This window comes from Vanellus vanellus, assembly GCF_965231255.1.
Source record: "Vanellus vanellus genome assembly, chromosome: 16".
NCBI classification, from domain to species: Eukaryota; Metazoa; Chordata; class Aves; order Charadriiformes; family Charadriidae; genus Vanellus; species Vanellus vanellus.
Genome location: NC_138921.1, coordinates 15,059,667 through 15,074,238, shown reverse-complemented (window position 1 = coordinate 15,074,238; position 14,572 = coordinate 15,059,667). Strand labels below are relative to the sequence as shown.

Sequence of the window (14,572 nt, the reverse complement as noted above, 5' to 3'; positions counted from 1 at the left end):
TGATTCTCTCTAGGCTTGTCTTTATAAAATGACTGTTATTTTAACTGCTACTGAGCATCTTTTTCATGTTCTCATTTTCAAAGGATATTAATCTGCATTATTTTTGTAGCTTGGCTAGTTATCTTTTGCTAATTCTGAATGTAATCTCTACATTCAGATTTTGTTGAGTATTCCTTTAAGCATATGTTTGTGTTTTTAGCAGCTTGGCAGTAACACCATCAAGCTATTTCTGTTAGAGGTTGTCTTTTGAGATGTAAGTAGATACTCGAGTAACTTGTTTTATGGCAAAGCAATGTCATTGTTACATCCCTTTCATCCTCTTAGATTCTGTTTAAGCCTTGTTCGTTAAAAATGACTGGTGTTGTCAAGTGATTGATTACTTACCCATTCAGGTGACTGCTTGTGATGTGCTAACTTTTGGTTGTCTGCTTCAAAGATCTCCCCAAGTGTTGTATAGGTAAACGTCCAGGCAAGGTGCCCAAATACCACTGACAAAAGGATGCTGGAAACCAGTCCTAAATCAGAGTTCAAACTCAGGTATACAGAGGCATCAAGGAGGCAGGGGGAAAGGGAATTGTACCTCTTGCTGAATGAGGAATAGTTCTGTTCATTGAAGTGTTGGAGGGGACGACTTGAGTAACAGACACGTGCATCTGCAGGGAAATGAATCTGCTGATTTTAACAAAGAGACTGGTCGGATCCTCTGGATAGGAAGAGAATAAACTAATTTGGGGGAGGATTAAATTTTGCTGGGGGATTTAAAAGGGGAGATTTGGCAGAGTACACCAGCTTTTATAGCCTGGGGAAACCCTCTTTAGTGGGTGCAGCCTTAGGTAAGAAGTTTTCAGAATGAGAGCCTCTGACAGCAATACGCCAGGGAGGTCTGCGGTAAATCAGCTGGGTAAGGGATGGGGAAGACCCTTCTGATTCAATCTTAGTACAAGCCATTTTAGCAGAGATTTTCTATTTCCTTTCTTCACCTGTGTCTTTTATAAACATTGGTAGTTGTACTGTCTATTTCAGAATTTGTGAATAAATATGGTGGCGGTTTTTCTTGCATTTTATTTTAACCTGCTTTGACTTCAGATAACCTCAAGATAATAAGCTTTGCCTGAAGATAGGATAAAACTGTGGTCAATGTGCTGAGGAAACCTTGGCAAGGGCTGCGATTCCTTTGTGAAGTCTTCAGTCTATCCAAAGCGATGCAGTATAAGTGAGATGGACCAAGTGAAGCTCTGTCATTAGTGTTGGGTTAGAAGGAGGTGTGTTTTGCTAAGCAGTGAGAACCAGAATGGTTCCCTGGTGCGCTGCAAGAACTTAAGAGCGTATCTGAACCCCGAAAGCTCCCAAGTTGTTTGTCACAGCCAGTCACTGTGAAAATTTGGTCTTGAAGCTCCTTTTTTGGAGTTGGCTCCAAGTACTCACCTCTAGTCAGTAAAATGTCTTTTGAGGAAAAGAGACTTCAACAAAATTTTCTGAAGACTCCTGTAGATGACCTTAAACCTTTCTCCTAATATCCTTTTATTTTCCTGAAAGTGCAAATGCCTACTTAGACCTTCAGATGACGTTGATGGTTAAGTTTTTTCACTGGTTCCATAAGCTGTGCATGAAAACTAGATGATGTAAATTGCTTTATTCTCAAAAATCTGTAAGTCCTGTTCTGGAACTGTCTTCTGAATGGGTTGAATCTAGTATGCTTCATATATTGTTAACCTAAATTAGTGCATATTTCCTTTATGAAAGACCAAAGCAAAACACTTAACAGTTCCAGACACACCATACTATGCTTATAAAGCAAATTATAAACTGTGCGATCAGTGAGGAAATAAAACTTCAGTAGGGAAAGGCTTTTCATCAGCATATTTGCAAATGTTTGACACTGACCTCTTGTCTTGATTTACACAAGACAGACTCAGATGTAGAGCGATATCAAAACCAAACAATCCATCTTTCTGCTAAACTGTGGGACCTGAGGAACAAGAGCATGAAACACAGTGTGACTAGTTTTCATAAGTGTACCTTCAGTTGGACCCTAATGAGTGACAAAATTTGCAATGTTAAGTTATATCCAAAACATGGACCTTTCTGCAACAATTTGGTTATACAATATGGCTGAAATAAAGCAATTCACATGTGTTTGAATATTTAAACCTTCTGCTTGTTATTATACAGTGGGTACAGATATGCTTTAAAGTCCACATGAGGTTGTACAAGGTTTGTGAATTAACATAGTGGTATACTTACAATTTAGGTGGGTGCAATGTTTTGAAATATTACCTGGCATGGATTGCAGGGTTCTGCTATGTCTGTGGGAAGGGGAGAAGACTATAAGCAGCTCCCCCTGACCCCATGGAAGTGTAATCTAAAAGGGAAAGCCAGCTAAGCATACCACAATTTGTCTTTTGTGGTATCTTTGTTATTAGCATAGCCAAAGACTGTAGACCTATTTTACTCAGCATTTAACTCTCAAGATGAAAACATTAATTCTCTTTTTCCTCCATTTCTGCAGTTTGTTATCGCTTAGATGAGGATCCATCATGTATTTAGTTTAGTTCAAGAAAGTCAAAAGCAAACCGGTTTAGAAAGTTTTAGATTGCATCTGTAATAGAAGACAATTAAACTTATTTTGGAGACAATAGAACACACAAATTAATATGAGGTAGTTATTTTAAATGTGTAATATATGGTTTAGGGATTAATATTCTTAATCTCTTTGAAGAAATTAATTATATGAGATTGTTGAGTTTTAAGGAGCTCAATACTAACATCTATTCAAGTGTAATTATGATGTGAATTACTTTAAAGTGAACTTTTCATGACTCTAATGATAAGTGTTCTACTGAAAGCTGTTTCACTGACTTTAGTAATGGTGTTTGTAGAAATGGCAGATGTGATTTGTCCTGGAGTGTTTTTATTGAGCTGTTCAAAATTCTACAATTAGATATAAACATCTATTTCATATTCTGTGTGACTACTGCCTACAATTAAAAAATAAAAAAAATCACAACCCTGTGTAAAATTACCCATTGCATCTCTTAATCTCTCACATTCTCCTTCCCTTTTTTTTTTTTTTTGTTTTTTAGCAAATGAGGGAAGAAGAGCTTTACGGCATAAAGATGGGCCAAAAAGAGCATGTTTGAGGGTGGATGAGATGAGGCAGTGTGGCGTGCAGGGAGAAGCCCTTTGGACACTGTATCTGAAGTATCAGAAAATGTCTGGATTATTGATTTCCTTGGGGTTGTCATAGCTTAATTGACTTTGCGGATCTCAACTGTTGCATGCTGTAGGGAGAAAAGCTGTCTGTAAATGACTTTAAATTCTGAGTTCTTTCAAGTACCAGGCTGGTATGAACCCATAAATACGTTTCTTTCCGTCATGGTTTACTTGTTTTCTGTTGTTCCAGCTCTGTCTCCAATTTTACTTAGAAGTGCCAAAAAGACCTCTTTCTTCTGTCTGAAATGATGATGATGAGACTTTTAGGTTTTAAATTGTGGCAGCAACTGGAAATATTTTGAGAAAGGTGTAGTTAAGTGCGATATGATAAAATTGATAAGGGAGAAAATGGGAGGGAGAGCATATAACAAAACTCTTGGTTCATTTCAGAGAACTGATTTGTTTGTTTGAAAAGCTCTAAAACTAGAACGTATACATTCCTAATACAAAATATTGTTCACCTATTAATTTCCATAGAAGGGCTCTAAACTCAGCCCCGGGGACCCTCCACCCCCTCAGTCCTTTTGAAGTTCTTAGCAAAATTGCCTCAATTACACACACAAAAAAAAAAAAAGCTCCAGGGGAGGTGAGTCTTTAAAATTAAAGATACTATTTCATATGTACTTTTCTTTGCAATCTATATTGTTGTTTTAGCATCACAATTGAAAGTTTAAAAATCTGTCAGCAACCCCCAAGCCCAGGCTTCAGTGACAGTGCTGACTCAACAGTAACAGGCTCCATACCACTTGCATGCTCTTTGGCCTCCAATGTAACTTTATCTGTGCCCAGAAATTAAAAAAAAAAAAAAAAAATAATCCCACAATCTGTTGTAGAGGACAGCTGATCTATAAATCATCCTACAGGCACATGCTACTTTTTTTTTTTTTTTTTTTTTCCCCTTAAGGAGAAAAAATAACCACCCTTTATAAATACCAACATTTTCCCTCCTTTCAGATACTAACATTTGAGACCAAGAATCCGACGGAGCTGGCTGAGCGCTTACGATCCGTGTGTGGAAACCAGAGCAATGCTTATGCTCGACTGCTGGAGTACCGACTAAACGCTTTGCGTGGACTCTGGAATGCCCAGCGCCAGCTAGCCTTGGAGGAGCAGCATGACCGGGAGAGCTCGGGGGATGAAGAAGCGCTGGCTTTGCTCAAGCGTCAAGGCTTGTTACAACAGCCCGAACAGGCACCGTTTACTTCACGAATGGGGCTTCTCTTGGTCTTTCCCCTCATTCAGTCTCAAAGTAGAACAGACCCTTCTCTCTGTAACATAACCGCTGAGGTGCTATTGAATTGCCTTCGAGACTGCCAGCCTTTGAGTTTGACTAAGGAACCAGCTGACTGTCTCAATGGGATAGAGTCTTTGCTGTGCTCCTGGCTGGAAGACACTTCTGCTTCAGGCCAACAGATTCCATATAAGCAAAAAGAAAATGCTGCTGCTGCCCTAGTTGCCTTGGCTTGTGCAAGGTAAGGAAACTGCTCTGAAATGACGTGTTGTGGTTGATACTGGCAGTAAGCGTTTATTATTTAAACGTAAGAATCAAAAATGATGTGACCACCTTGTTGTGGCTAATTTTTGGTTTACATTAGTCTTTTTCTTCCTAATATTTAAATATTGGTTTGGAAAGGGTGAAACTGATAAGCCAAGCGGTTTTTTTTTGCATGTGTTTAGCATATGTAAAACCAGAAGGATCTAGGTTAGAAATGCCTCCTGTGCATATTGCTGCTTCTACTGCAGTGGTCTATTCTAGGAATGGTTCCAAATGTTTTTATGACAGAGGAAAGTTGTTTCACTTTTCCCTCTGTACTGCCCCTTATTCCTGTAGCTTATGCATCTTCATTTGGCTGTAGAAGGCTTTGCTGCCAAGTTTCAGGACAATTCATTTCAGATTTCAGTGTTGCCTGTGAAACATCTGGAGGCATTTTTTCATTTCATTCAGAAATGAAAAGAGTTCAACCAGTGTAGGCTGAACTATCCTGGGCCCTGCATGGGTTTAGCACAGCATCAGGTGACTGAGGATGAAATGGCCATAATAGCTTTTAATAAAAACTTACTCTTTTTAGGGGATGGGGCTTAGGGAGAGGGGGAGGAGCATACAAAACAGATTCTGCAAAGCCACGTGAATGTGGGTCTAAAGTCACTAGCTGCCTTTTGAACAACTTGGCTTTAATGTTTCTTAGATTGCAGTCTTATCTGTCAAGTTTAACTCTGATTTAAGGTATTGAATTTCTCAGAAGATGTCATGATTTGGTTTAGAAAAAGGTTTATTCAAATGGAAAACACTTAATTTCTAGTGTACTTGTTCTAATGAAGTCAATGAGAAATCTACTGTATGTGGCAAACTCTTCTGCGCTGCCAACTGCCTTATCTGAACAGCAGTGTACTTGAACATAGCTCAGATAAATTGGATTTGATAAACATGGTCTCATTTATTTTTTTTTCCAGATGTCAATTTTCAGGAAGTATGGGGTGCTCTTTGCAGCTGAATTTGTAAAAGAGCTAAATTTCAAATACAGCTTTTGAAATGAAGGTTGATCTTATATTTTCTTTGCAAATCTGTCTTGCATTGCTTACGGAGTTGTAATATCCTGATGTGCTTTGTTCACCTATGAAAGCCTTGCATTTTTCCTTTAAATATGTAAGTCATGTGTTGGGTACCATTATGAAGAAAGAACCTTCAAAATTAGACTATTACTGAGATTCCTAGTTGCAATCTTGGGTGCTTTATATTACTAAGAATAAAACAACAGGGTGAATATTGCTTTAAATAATTAATTAAAGTGCTTTGAAGTATTCAGTGTCAATTTTCTCCAAGCTGAGGTTTATCAGTGAGAGTATATAGCTGAAAATAACGGTGGAGAGAAAAACAGGGTTTGGGGTATGGAGGAGGAGATGCTGTTAGAAAGTGAAGGAGCTAAGACTGACCATGTGTGACAGAAAGCAAAAAGCAATATTCAGCAGGGTGCATGGAAAGGATCTCTTCTTCAATTGATCAGTCATGCTTTTGAAGAAATCAATTCATAACTGACTATTATCATGTCTAAGATGCAGTCAAGGTTCTCATTTGTAGCTAGGCTATTATGCCTGGAAATAAAGCCACCACATCTTTCAGAAAATTACTTCTTCCTAATACCCTGGCCTTTAAGACAGAAACTGTAAAATATGTTTTTAAAAACTTCTATATCTCTCTATTTCTACAAAACCCAGGCATTTTCTACTATATTAACATACAAATTTCATAGGTTCTCCAAAAAAATCATTCAGCTTATGAATGAACAAGAATTATAATCAGAGTTACATCTGATTGTAAACTCCATCTGTTTGTAAATATCACAATAAAATTTTAAAGCAACACACTTTAGGTAAGGTTAGAAACAACTACTTAGGTTTAATTTTGTTTTCAGAAGTATTGAGTCCTTATATACATTTAAATGCATCACTTCAGAAGGGGAAAAGCTTCCAAATTTGTGTTTGGAAGCAAAAGTAATCAGACTCTTGATAATAAATTAATTAGTTTGGTCTTTTCTATTTTCGTCAAGAAAGCCATCTCTAGATATGTCTGCAGCAGCTCTTACTAATCCGTTGGCTCAGCCCCAGGAAGACCCGCAGATTGTATTTGAAGGTCTAAATATGATTAAGCAGCTACAAGAAATATTGAAAGTAGCTGTCTGTAATAGATGCAAGATTGAGGTATTTTACCACATGCGTAGATTGCCTTTACGCCGCTGGTTACGGCGCAGCCTGGTTGCTGTGTCAGCCATGGCTGCTGATCTCCCTACCTGCATGGTGCTTCATCCTCCTCCAAAAAGACAGCGCGATTTAGATCGGCAGTTTGCCAGCGTTTTTCCTTTATGCTACCCTGTCTTCCTCTTTTCACTTCCTCCACAAAAGAATGAAAATCATCCAGGAAAGAAATGCAAATTAGAAAAGAAGCTAGATGACATATTTTGGACATTCTCTCTTTATGGTACTGGATATTCTACGTAAATGCTGTTGTCTGTGTGTATTCAGTCTTGTTTCAATAGACATCTTTAATTCATGTTTTTCTTATCCTTTTAGAGGGTCGCTGAAAACCTTTGTTCATACAGTGCATCTATTACAGAAACAGACTGATCTAGGATCCTTGCCTGTGGCTGATGTATTATACAGGTTTGTAGTGACTTTCTTAATTGGAGCACTTTTACATCAGCTCTGAAAACGTGTAAGTGCGTTTACAGATAAATGTCTTTAAATGTGATTAAAAGGCTTTAGAGTTATTGAAAGCTCTAGTAAAGATTGAAATTTAGTCAATTGCAGAAGGAAGATATTAGAAAGTCAAATCTAAAAGGATCTACTAATTGGTTTTTGGGTGTTGTTTTTATTTTTTTAATTAAATATTGAAGTTTCCTTTAGGTGGCTTATGAACTCTGACAGAATAATTACCTAAAATATATATTAACTTTTGCTTTAGCTAGTTTTTGCTATCACTGTTCTCTATGAATCTTATTTTATTTTCTACTTAAAGGTTGTTGCTTTTGGAGGGAGGACCTGGATCACCCTCTTGTTTGCTTGGAGGAAAGCACATAGTGTCTTGGGGCTTTGAAGACATGTTACCTGCACCTGATGCCAACAGTAGTTCCAGCAGTGAAAATAAAGGTGAATTATTTCATGACTGTCAGTATGAGCAGGGGAGGACAAGATGCTTTTAGTGGTGATAATTGTTTAAAAATTAATGTAAAGCTTTAGAGTTGGAAAGGGTTTTTCCTTTTCTGTTGGAAGTAATGTAAAAGCAAGTACAGTACATATCAAAGAGCTGAAAGCTGATGGGTTTAGAAGCACCATCTGTAGAGACAACTGGGCATCACGGGAGGGTCTTGAAGCCTGATACATAATGAGAGGGGGAGGGCAGCAACTGTCTTAGTCTGTATAGTCAAAACTGAAGTTTTGAATACGTGGACCTAATTTACAGGAGTACTAAATTCTTTACATAGTTTGGTTTGTTGTACCTATTCTCATTAAATTAATCTAACTATGTATTTGTTTGCTTTTTTAAAGTTGATTTGGGGATCAGCTAGAAAAAATTATCCTGTTTTATATAAAAATTAAGAGGCTAAATTTTAAGTCCAGTGTGTCAATGATAGTATGGCATATCTTTTTTTTTATTACAAGATATAAAGAAAATGTTGCTTTTCAGTTGCTGAAGATCAGATGCTATTTTAAATTGGTCTAATAATCAGGTGGTGGGAAACAATCAAAAGCAGTATATACAGTGACCCTCCCTGACTTCAGTGGGAGTTTTGAAAAGCAGTCAAACTGAGTTTGGATATGATCCCCTTGTCAGTCTCTCAGTAAGCACAATTTTTTTTGCCCTGTACAGTATCACTGTATTCGATAGGTAGCTATCACTGGCAGACCATGATTATTTTTAGAAGTACAAGTTCATGGCTTTTTTTTCTTTTCCCTATTATACTTTTGTTTCTGTCCAGTCTGTTTTGTACGTTGTTTTTTTTATGCTTGCTTTTGTATTTCTTTCCCTGAATCAATTCTCAGTTTTTACTGCTTTGTTTGCTTACTATTTTTGCACTAAAAAGAGTTCACATTGCTTTAGAAATACTAGTTCAAGCTTTGGTGACATCTCATTAAGTTTAATACAAGCCATAGGAATTTACAAATCTGAGTTGTCATTTTAGGCTATCTGCAAATTTATGGACGACATTTATATTTCAAAGAAGTTTTCTTGCTATGAGAGTGACTAGATTTTTCTCCCTTTCCCTAGTTGACTGTTCAGATTCTGTGAACTTAAATAGGTTGACTGGACTGGTTTATTGACATCCCTGTTATGAGGCTTTGCCTTGTGTGTCCCATCTTGATTGCTAATAATGACTACTCTGTGAGCGACAAAGCTGTTTGAAATACGTTTTGTCTTAATTTAACAGTGGTCAGAGGTGGAAGGGTCTGCTTACGAGCTTTAAGAGAAGCACAGAGTTGTACCAGAAATTAGATCAAGGCTCAATATTAGATTATTCCTTCCTCACAAACAGTATGTTATAGCAGTGGTGCTGAGCAGAAAGGCTTGCATAGTCATAAGCCTTGCTTGTATTTTATCTTGCTGCTACTTCTAAGTTCTGAACAACATTACCTGTTGCAAGAACAGAAGAGAACGGTCTTCTGCTCCTTTGTGTCATTCTGAAGGCATTTAATAGCAAATACTCAAGTTGTTTTATATTTGAGTAAAGGAGTTTTACACATGAAATGAGTTCGGTTGAGTAATCCTGTGTTCCCAAGCATGGTTTGGGTATGCTAATCTAGTTCTTACTGTATTTATAGTTTTGAATAGTGTGCAGAAAAAGCCCATTCAAACTTACTGGGGGTTTTGTTGTTTTTGGTTTTGTTCTGGTTGTTTTGTGGGTTTTTTTTTTTTTTTTTTTTTTTTTTCAGAAGCTTGGGCCATAATACCCAAAGATCAATCTTTAACACTGAAATGAGAACACAGCACAGGAAATAAAAATTACTCAGAAACAGATGATGTACATTTGAATCATGAGAAAACAGTGCTAATGTCGTTTGTTATCTCAAAAGAGAAGCTGAGTGACTAGCACCTAATTCTTGTTAAGTTTATTTGGCAATGGCAGGAGATTTACATAGCCCTAGCGTTCGTGTGAGTGAGTTAGGCGTAATCTGAACACCTCCATAAGGCTTCAAATACATGTTAAGAAACTACTGTAGAAAGATGGACTTTGACTATGTTACAGTAGCTCTTAGAACACTGAATAATAAATTCACTATGAAGAAAATGGTTCTGACCTGTCGTGAGCATCTGTTGGTTTTCAGTTGCTGTGGTAGCCACCACAGAAGTGTAATGACCATGGAGAATTTTCAGTTTTGTGTGTTACAGAGGAGGTCTCTGCTCTATTCTTTCTTCCTGATTCAGATGCAGACTTGGGGCGCTGTCTTGCAGCAGATGGGCTCTATCTTTATACAACAAATTCAGTGGGCAGAGGAATAAGCAAATTAGGATCTGGATTACATGGTACTTTGCGGTAAGTGACAGTTGAATATTTGCAATTCTGCAGATCTGTTTAAAATAAAGTTATTGTTTTGGTAAACCTCTCATGTTGGATGTAATGACTAGAACATGTTATGTGTTTTCATTAAATGCTATTCTAATATTTTGGTTTCCTTATCTGAAATTCTTCTTATGTTTTCTCTAGAATTGTAGAACAACTTAGGTTGAAAGGGACCTCTGGAGGCTGTCTAATCCAGCCTCCTGCAAAGAGGGTATACTAGCGGAAAAACTACTACTTTAGATCTTATTTTATTTTTTTAATGTATAGTAAGTTGGTTTACTCTTTGCTGAGAGGGATATACTGTAGACCAGTTTTGTGACAGTGTACTTGTAGTTGTACAATTGCTGAATTTGTAAGTATTTGTTTTCTAATTATGCCATTCATTATATAAGTGGTTAGTGCAGACGTGACTCATTGTACCTTCTTGCTTCTTTATTGCTCGGAGGTCATGAGGTTTCTTACGCTTAAAGTCTCTTGCAATAGAAACTGCTGCCTTACGCTGACTTGAATTTAAGTTCAGTCAAAGTCCAAGAATGTGGTTGTGAGTTTTTCTTAGAAAAACAAAAAATAGCACAGGGTTTCAATATACTGCTTTTTTTTTTTTTTTTTTTTTTTTTTTGCCAGAGGTTTTGTGTACTGCCGTAATGAGGAGCTGGAGACTGGGTGGGTTGCTTTTGGCAACAGCAAACTTCTTCATCGGCCCGTCTCTTTTGATAATAAGCCTCACTCCCTTTTCCAGGTTGTGGATCAGCATACCCTTCAGGTAAAAGGAACAGCTAGGATGTTCCTTGCAGAGTTATAGTAGAGTAAGAAAACATTCTTAATTAATCATCATCATTTCTAGCTTTAATTATTTTTGTCCTTGAAGTTTCTTCTTTTTCCTTTGTGAAACTGCCTTTTTGTAAATATCCACTGAAAGCATTGCATGATAGAACTTGTAAGTTATGTTGTAGATATTACTCTGCTTCTGTATGTTAGTGTGTGTATATATGTGCGTGTGTATCTATGTGTGTATATACACATATGTGTACGTGCATATACAGACTTACACTGTAATATGTTACGCTAGTATTGTAAGAGCTAGACTATAGAATGGTCACATTATAAAACAATTGAACAATAGCAAAGTGGACTTTGACTAAAACTGAAAACATAATCTTCCTGAACAGATCATTATTCTTCTATTGTAACAAAATTCAGGTATTGTTTCTGATCTAATTGTGTTTTGTAGATAAACAACTGTCATCCTTTGTAATAACGGATAGTTTGTTTACTTTGGGTTTTTTCCTGCCATGGTTTTATGGTTGGATATGTACCTTTATGTCCAGTGTGTTTCCTGAAATTGAGAATGTTTGGTTTCTCTTTTCTTCCAAAGTTTCAAGTAATGTTTCAGAGAAGTTGCAGAAAGTAGATAACTCTTTAGCGTGTATGTTTTCCTTGTGGTACTGTGGGTATGCTCTCCAGCATTAGAGAGGAGATGATCCTTTTATTTTTAGATATGTTAACTGTTTAGATATATAAGCTGTTATGTATGCAGTAGATCCATTTGGCAAACATTATAGAATAGCTCTTTGTAACAAACAAATGTAATAGTAATATTATGTCTAATAATAAGTCTCTTACGGACTAACTGCACTTGATCTTAATTTATTCATTTATTTTTAAGTACACTATTAATACTTGTAAGAACAGACTTCAAAATAAGAGATGTTAAGATGCTCTCCTTCTCCTAGGTATGTCAAATAGTCCCAATGCCAGTAAATCACTTCCCAGTTGGCAGTACTATGACTACCGTGCATCTTTCTTCAGATGGTACATATTTCTACTGGATTTGGTCTCCTGCAAGCCTCAATGAAAAAACACCAAAAGGCCACTCTGTGTTTATGGATATTTTTGAACTGATAGTAAGCAAATTATGTGTTTTCTATGACTCTGGAGTTGGTAACATGACTACTGCTTAATTAAATATCAGCATTTTCAAATCAACATGTTAGGTTTGAATATTGACGTGTAATCTGAATAGCTGTTTGCAATGTGTTTACGAATTAACTTTTAACAGAACAGAAGGTGTATTGTTCAATTCTGTCTTCAGAGGACATATCATACTCCAGCAGTATGAATTGTATTGTAATGTAAAATGTATTTTATTATAATTAGCAAGTAAGTTTTATTCTGGGACAGTAATTCAGTGTATTAGGATTTAAAGCATTGTTTACTCTGGATCTGCTTCACTGGGTTAAAAGCCAATCATGTCCCACAAGTTACAAATATGATTGTTTTGTCTACACTGCGTTTTGTAGCCTAAAAATGTTTTTTATGTTGAATGACAAATCATTGCTTTTAGTGTAAAAACAACTGCGTTTCAAAATAGTAAGTCTAGAGAAATGTGTCAGTAGTTTGAACTCCCTTTTCTCTCAATGGATTATATATGTGTATATATACATAGATATGCCTGCATTTGTATAGGTCTGTATGTGTTTTAATTTGACAATGAAGCACCTCCGTCTAAAATTTTATTCATTTATATAGCAGAGCTTACAGCAATTCATAGACCTCTAGTATTGATAATTGAAATTGTACGAGGATTTAGCTTTGATGGAGTACTTTGGGTGCAATGTCTGTGTATCTGCTCAGCAGTCGCTGTATGGCGGCTGTACTGGGTGGGATGATGAAACTCGAAGTGGTGGGCTACGGTAGTACAACTTATGGAGAATGCCTAATGCTGTAGATCAGATCTTATCTTCATTAAGAGGTGCATTCTTTAATAACATGTCCCCTGAAGATTATGGTCTAAGAAAAATCATTTCATACACTTTTCGGCTGACAAATGGTTTAAAGGCCTTTTTTTTACAAAACTTGCCAGTGAAACATCATTGAGAGTGCAGGGAGGTTAAATATTTTTAAGTAGAGTTCCATAAATAAACTTAAGATTATGACAAGCAGTTCTGTCATATAGACAAAATAGAAGATACTATATTGAACCACGAAGTCACAAACAAAACAAATACTTATCTGTCTAGCTTTTGTAGCACTTCTTTGTAAGAAATTCTGCAGCAGGGTTTAGGTTTAAGTTTGTATCCCTACTTGATATATTCTGTTGTTCAGTTTTACTGTTCAGTTAAGGTAATCTGTCTCCTATGGATTTCAATATCTAAAAGTCTTTTTTTTTTTTTTTTTTTTTTTTGTTCTCCATTTTTGTAGGTTGAAAATGGCGTATGTATAGCAAATCCTCTACAGGAACGAATTATATTAATGAGAAAAGAGGGTGAATCTGCAAAGAGTATAAATGAGATGCTTCTGAGTAGGCTGTCGAGGTATAGAGCCTCCCCGTCAGCGACACTGGCTGCCCTCACGGGCTCGACAATCTCCAATACGTTAAAAGAGGACCAAGCAGGTCAGAAGAGGTTTTACTAACTCTCAGTAATTGTTCATGTTTTGTTTCTTAACCCATATCCTATCAGTTTTAGTAATTACTAACCTCTTAGAATAGAACATGTAAAAAAAAAAAAAAAAAAAAAGAAAAGCGTGCCTTTTTCCCCCCAAATAAGTGTTGAAATACATGCAGTATTTGCTTAATGTTTGAATTACGAGTTCCTTTGCTAAATTAGGTGTTGATTGTGAGAAAAGTTCAAGAATGAAAAACAGGAAGAATACTTGTAGCACCCATTTTTTTCCCCCGTGTATTCAATTATAGGACTGCTTTATGCCACATTTGATCAAACTGTTAATTGCGTTTATCTGCTGGCAGTTCAACTGGGCTTCTAATTGTTATGTAAAAATGGACTGCAGTTTAGAAAATGAAATTATTGTTTCACAAGTAAGTTGAATCTTATAAATCGGAGGTAATTTTGCTTTTTTGAGGTAACTCGCACAATGTTTGGGTATTCTTTTACGGGCTGAAACTACCCAAGTTAATTAGGGAACTGTGAATGAACAGCATTGGCTTTCAGGATGATCTGGAGCTTTTGTAAGATTTGTCTTAAGATAAGATTTTATTCCGTTTCTTGAATGACTTCTCTTCTTCCTTCATTACATACGTGAGGTTTCTTTCTTCAGTTTTAAACAATTAAAGGTATTTCCATAAAAATAAATTATACAGGAAATAAATATGCTTACAGGGAAATTGGCAAAGAGTTAGCTTGAGAGCCATTCTAAAGGCTGTGTTTTGCCAGTTAGCAACTAGAGTGCTACAGAAGAAGAATAAGTGGTTATTCTTGGATAATTCTTTAGTCAGTGCTCAGAAAAGTGTTGATCAGCTGTGGCAGGAGCTAGATCCTTATGACGCTTCGTGTGGAGCAGGAGAACTT

At 36.5% G+C, this 14,572-nt stretch overlaps 1 protein-coding gene across 1 annotated transcript in view; it reads left to right on the top strand.

The window, feature by feature from the left end:
* HECTD4 (HECT domain E3 ubiquitin protein ligase 4) overlaps window positions 1-14,572 on the top strand; it is a gene marked incomplete at its 5' end in the record, with an annotated part of 75,712 nt that overhangs the window by 7,747 nt on the left and 53,393 nt on the right. The window contains 7 exons of the mRNA XM_082491434.1: window positions 4,168-4,685; window positions 7,279-7,368; window positions 7,724-7,854; window positions 10,130-10,238; window positions 10,890-11,028; window positions 11,999-12,169; window positions 13,467-13,659. Coding sequence (XP_082347560.1) covers window positions 4,168-4,685; window positions 7,279-7,368; window positions 7,724-7,854; window positions 10,130-10,238; window positions 10,890-11,028; window positions 11,999-12,169; window positions 13,467-13,659 — 1,351 coding nt within the window. The remainder of the gene's footprint in view (window positions 1-4,167; window positions 4,686-7,278; window positions 7,369-7,723; window positions 7,855-10,129; window positions 10,239-10,889; window positions 11,029-11,998; window positions 12,170-13,466; window positions 13,660-14,572) is intronic.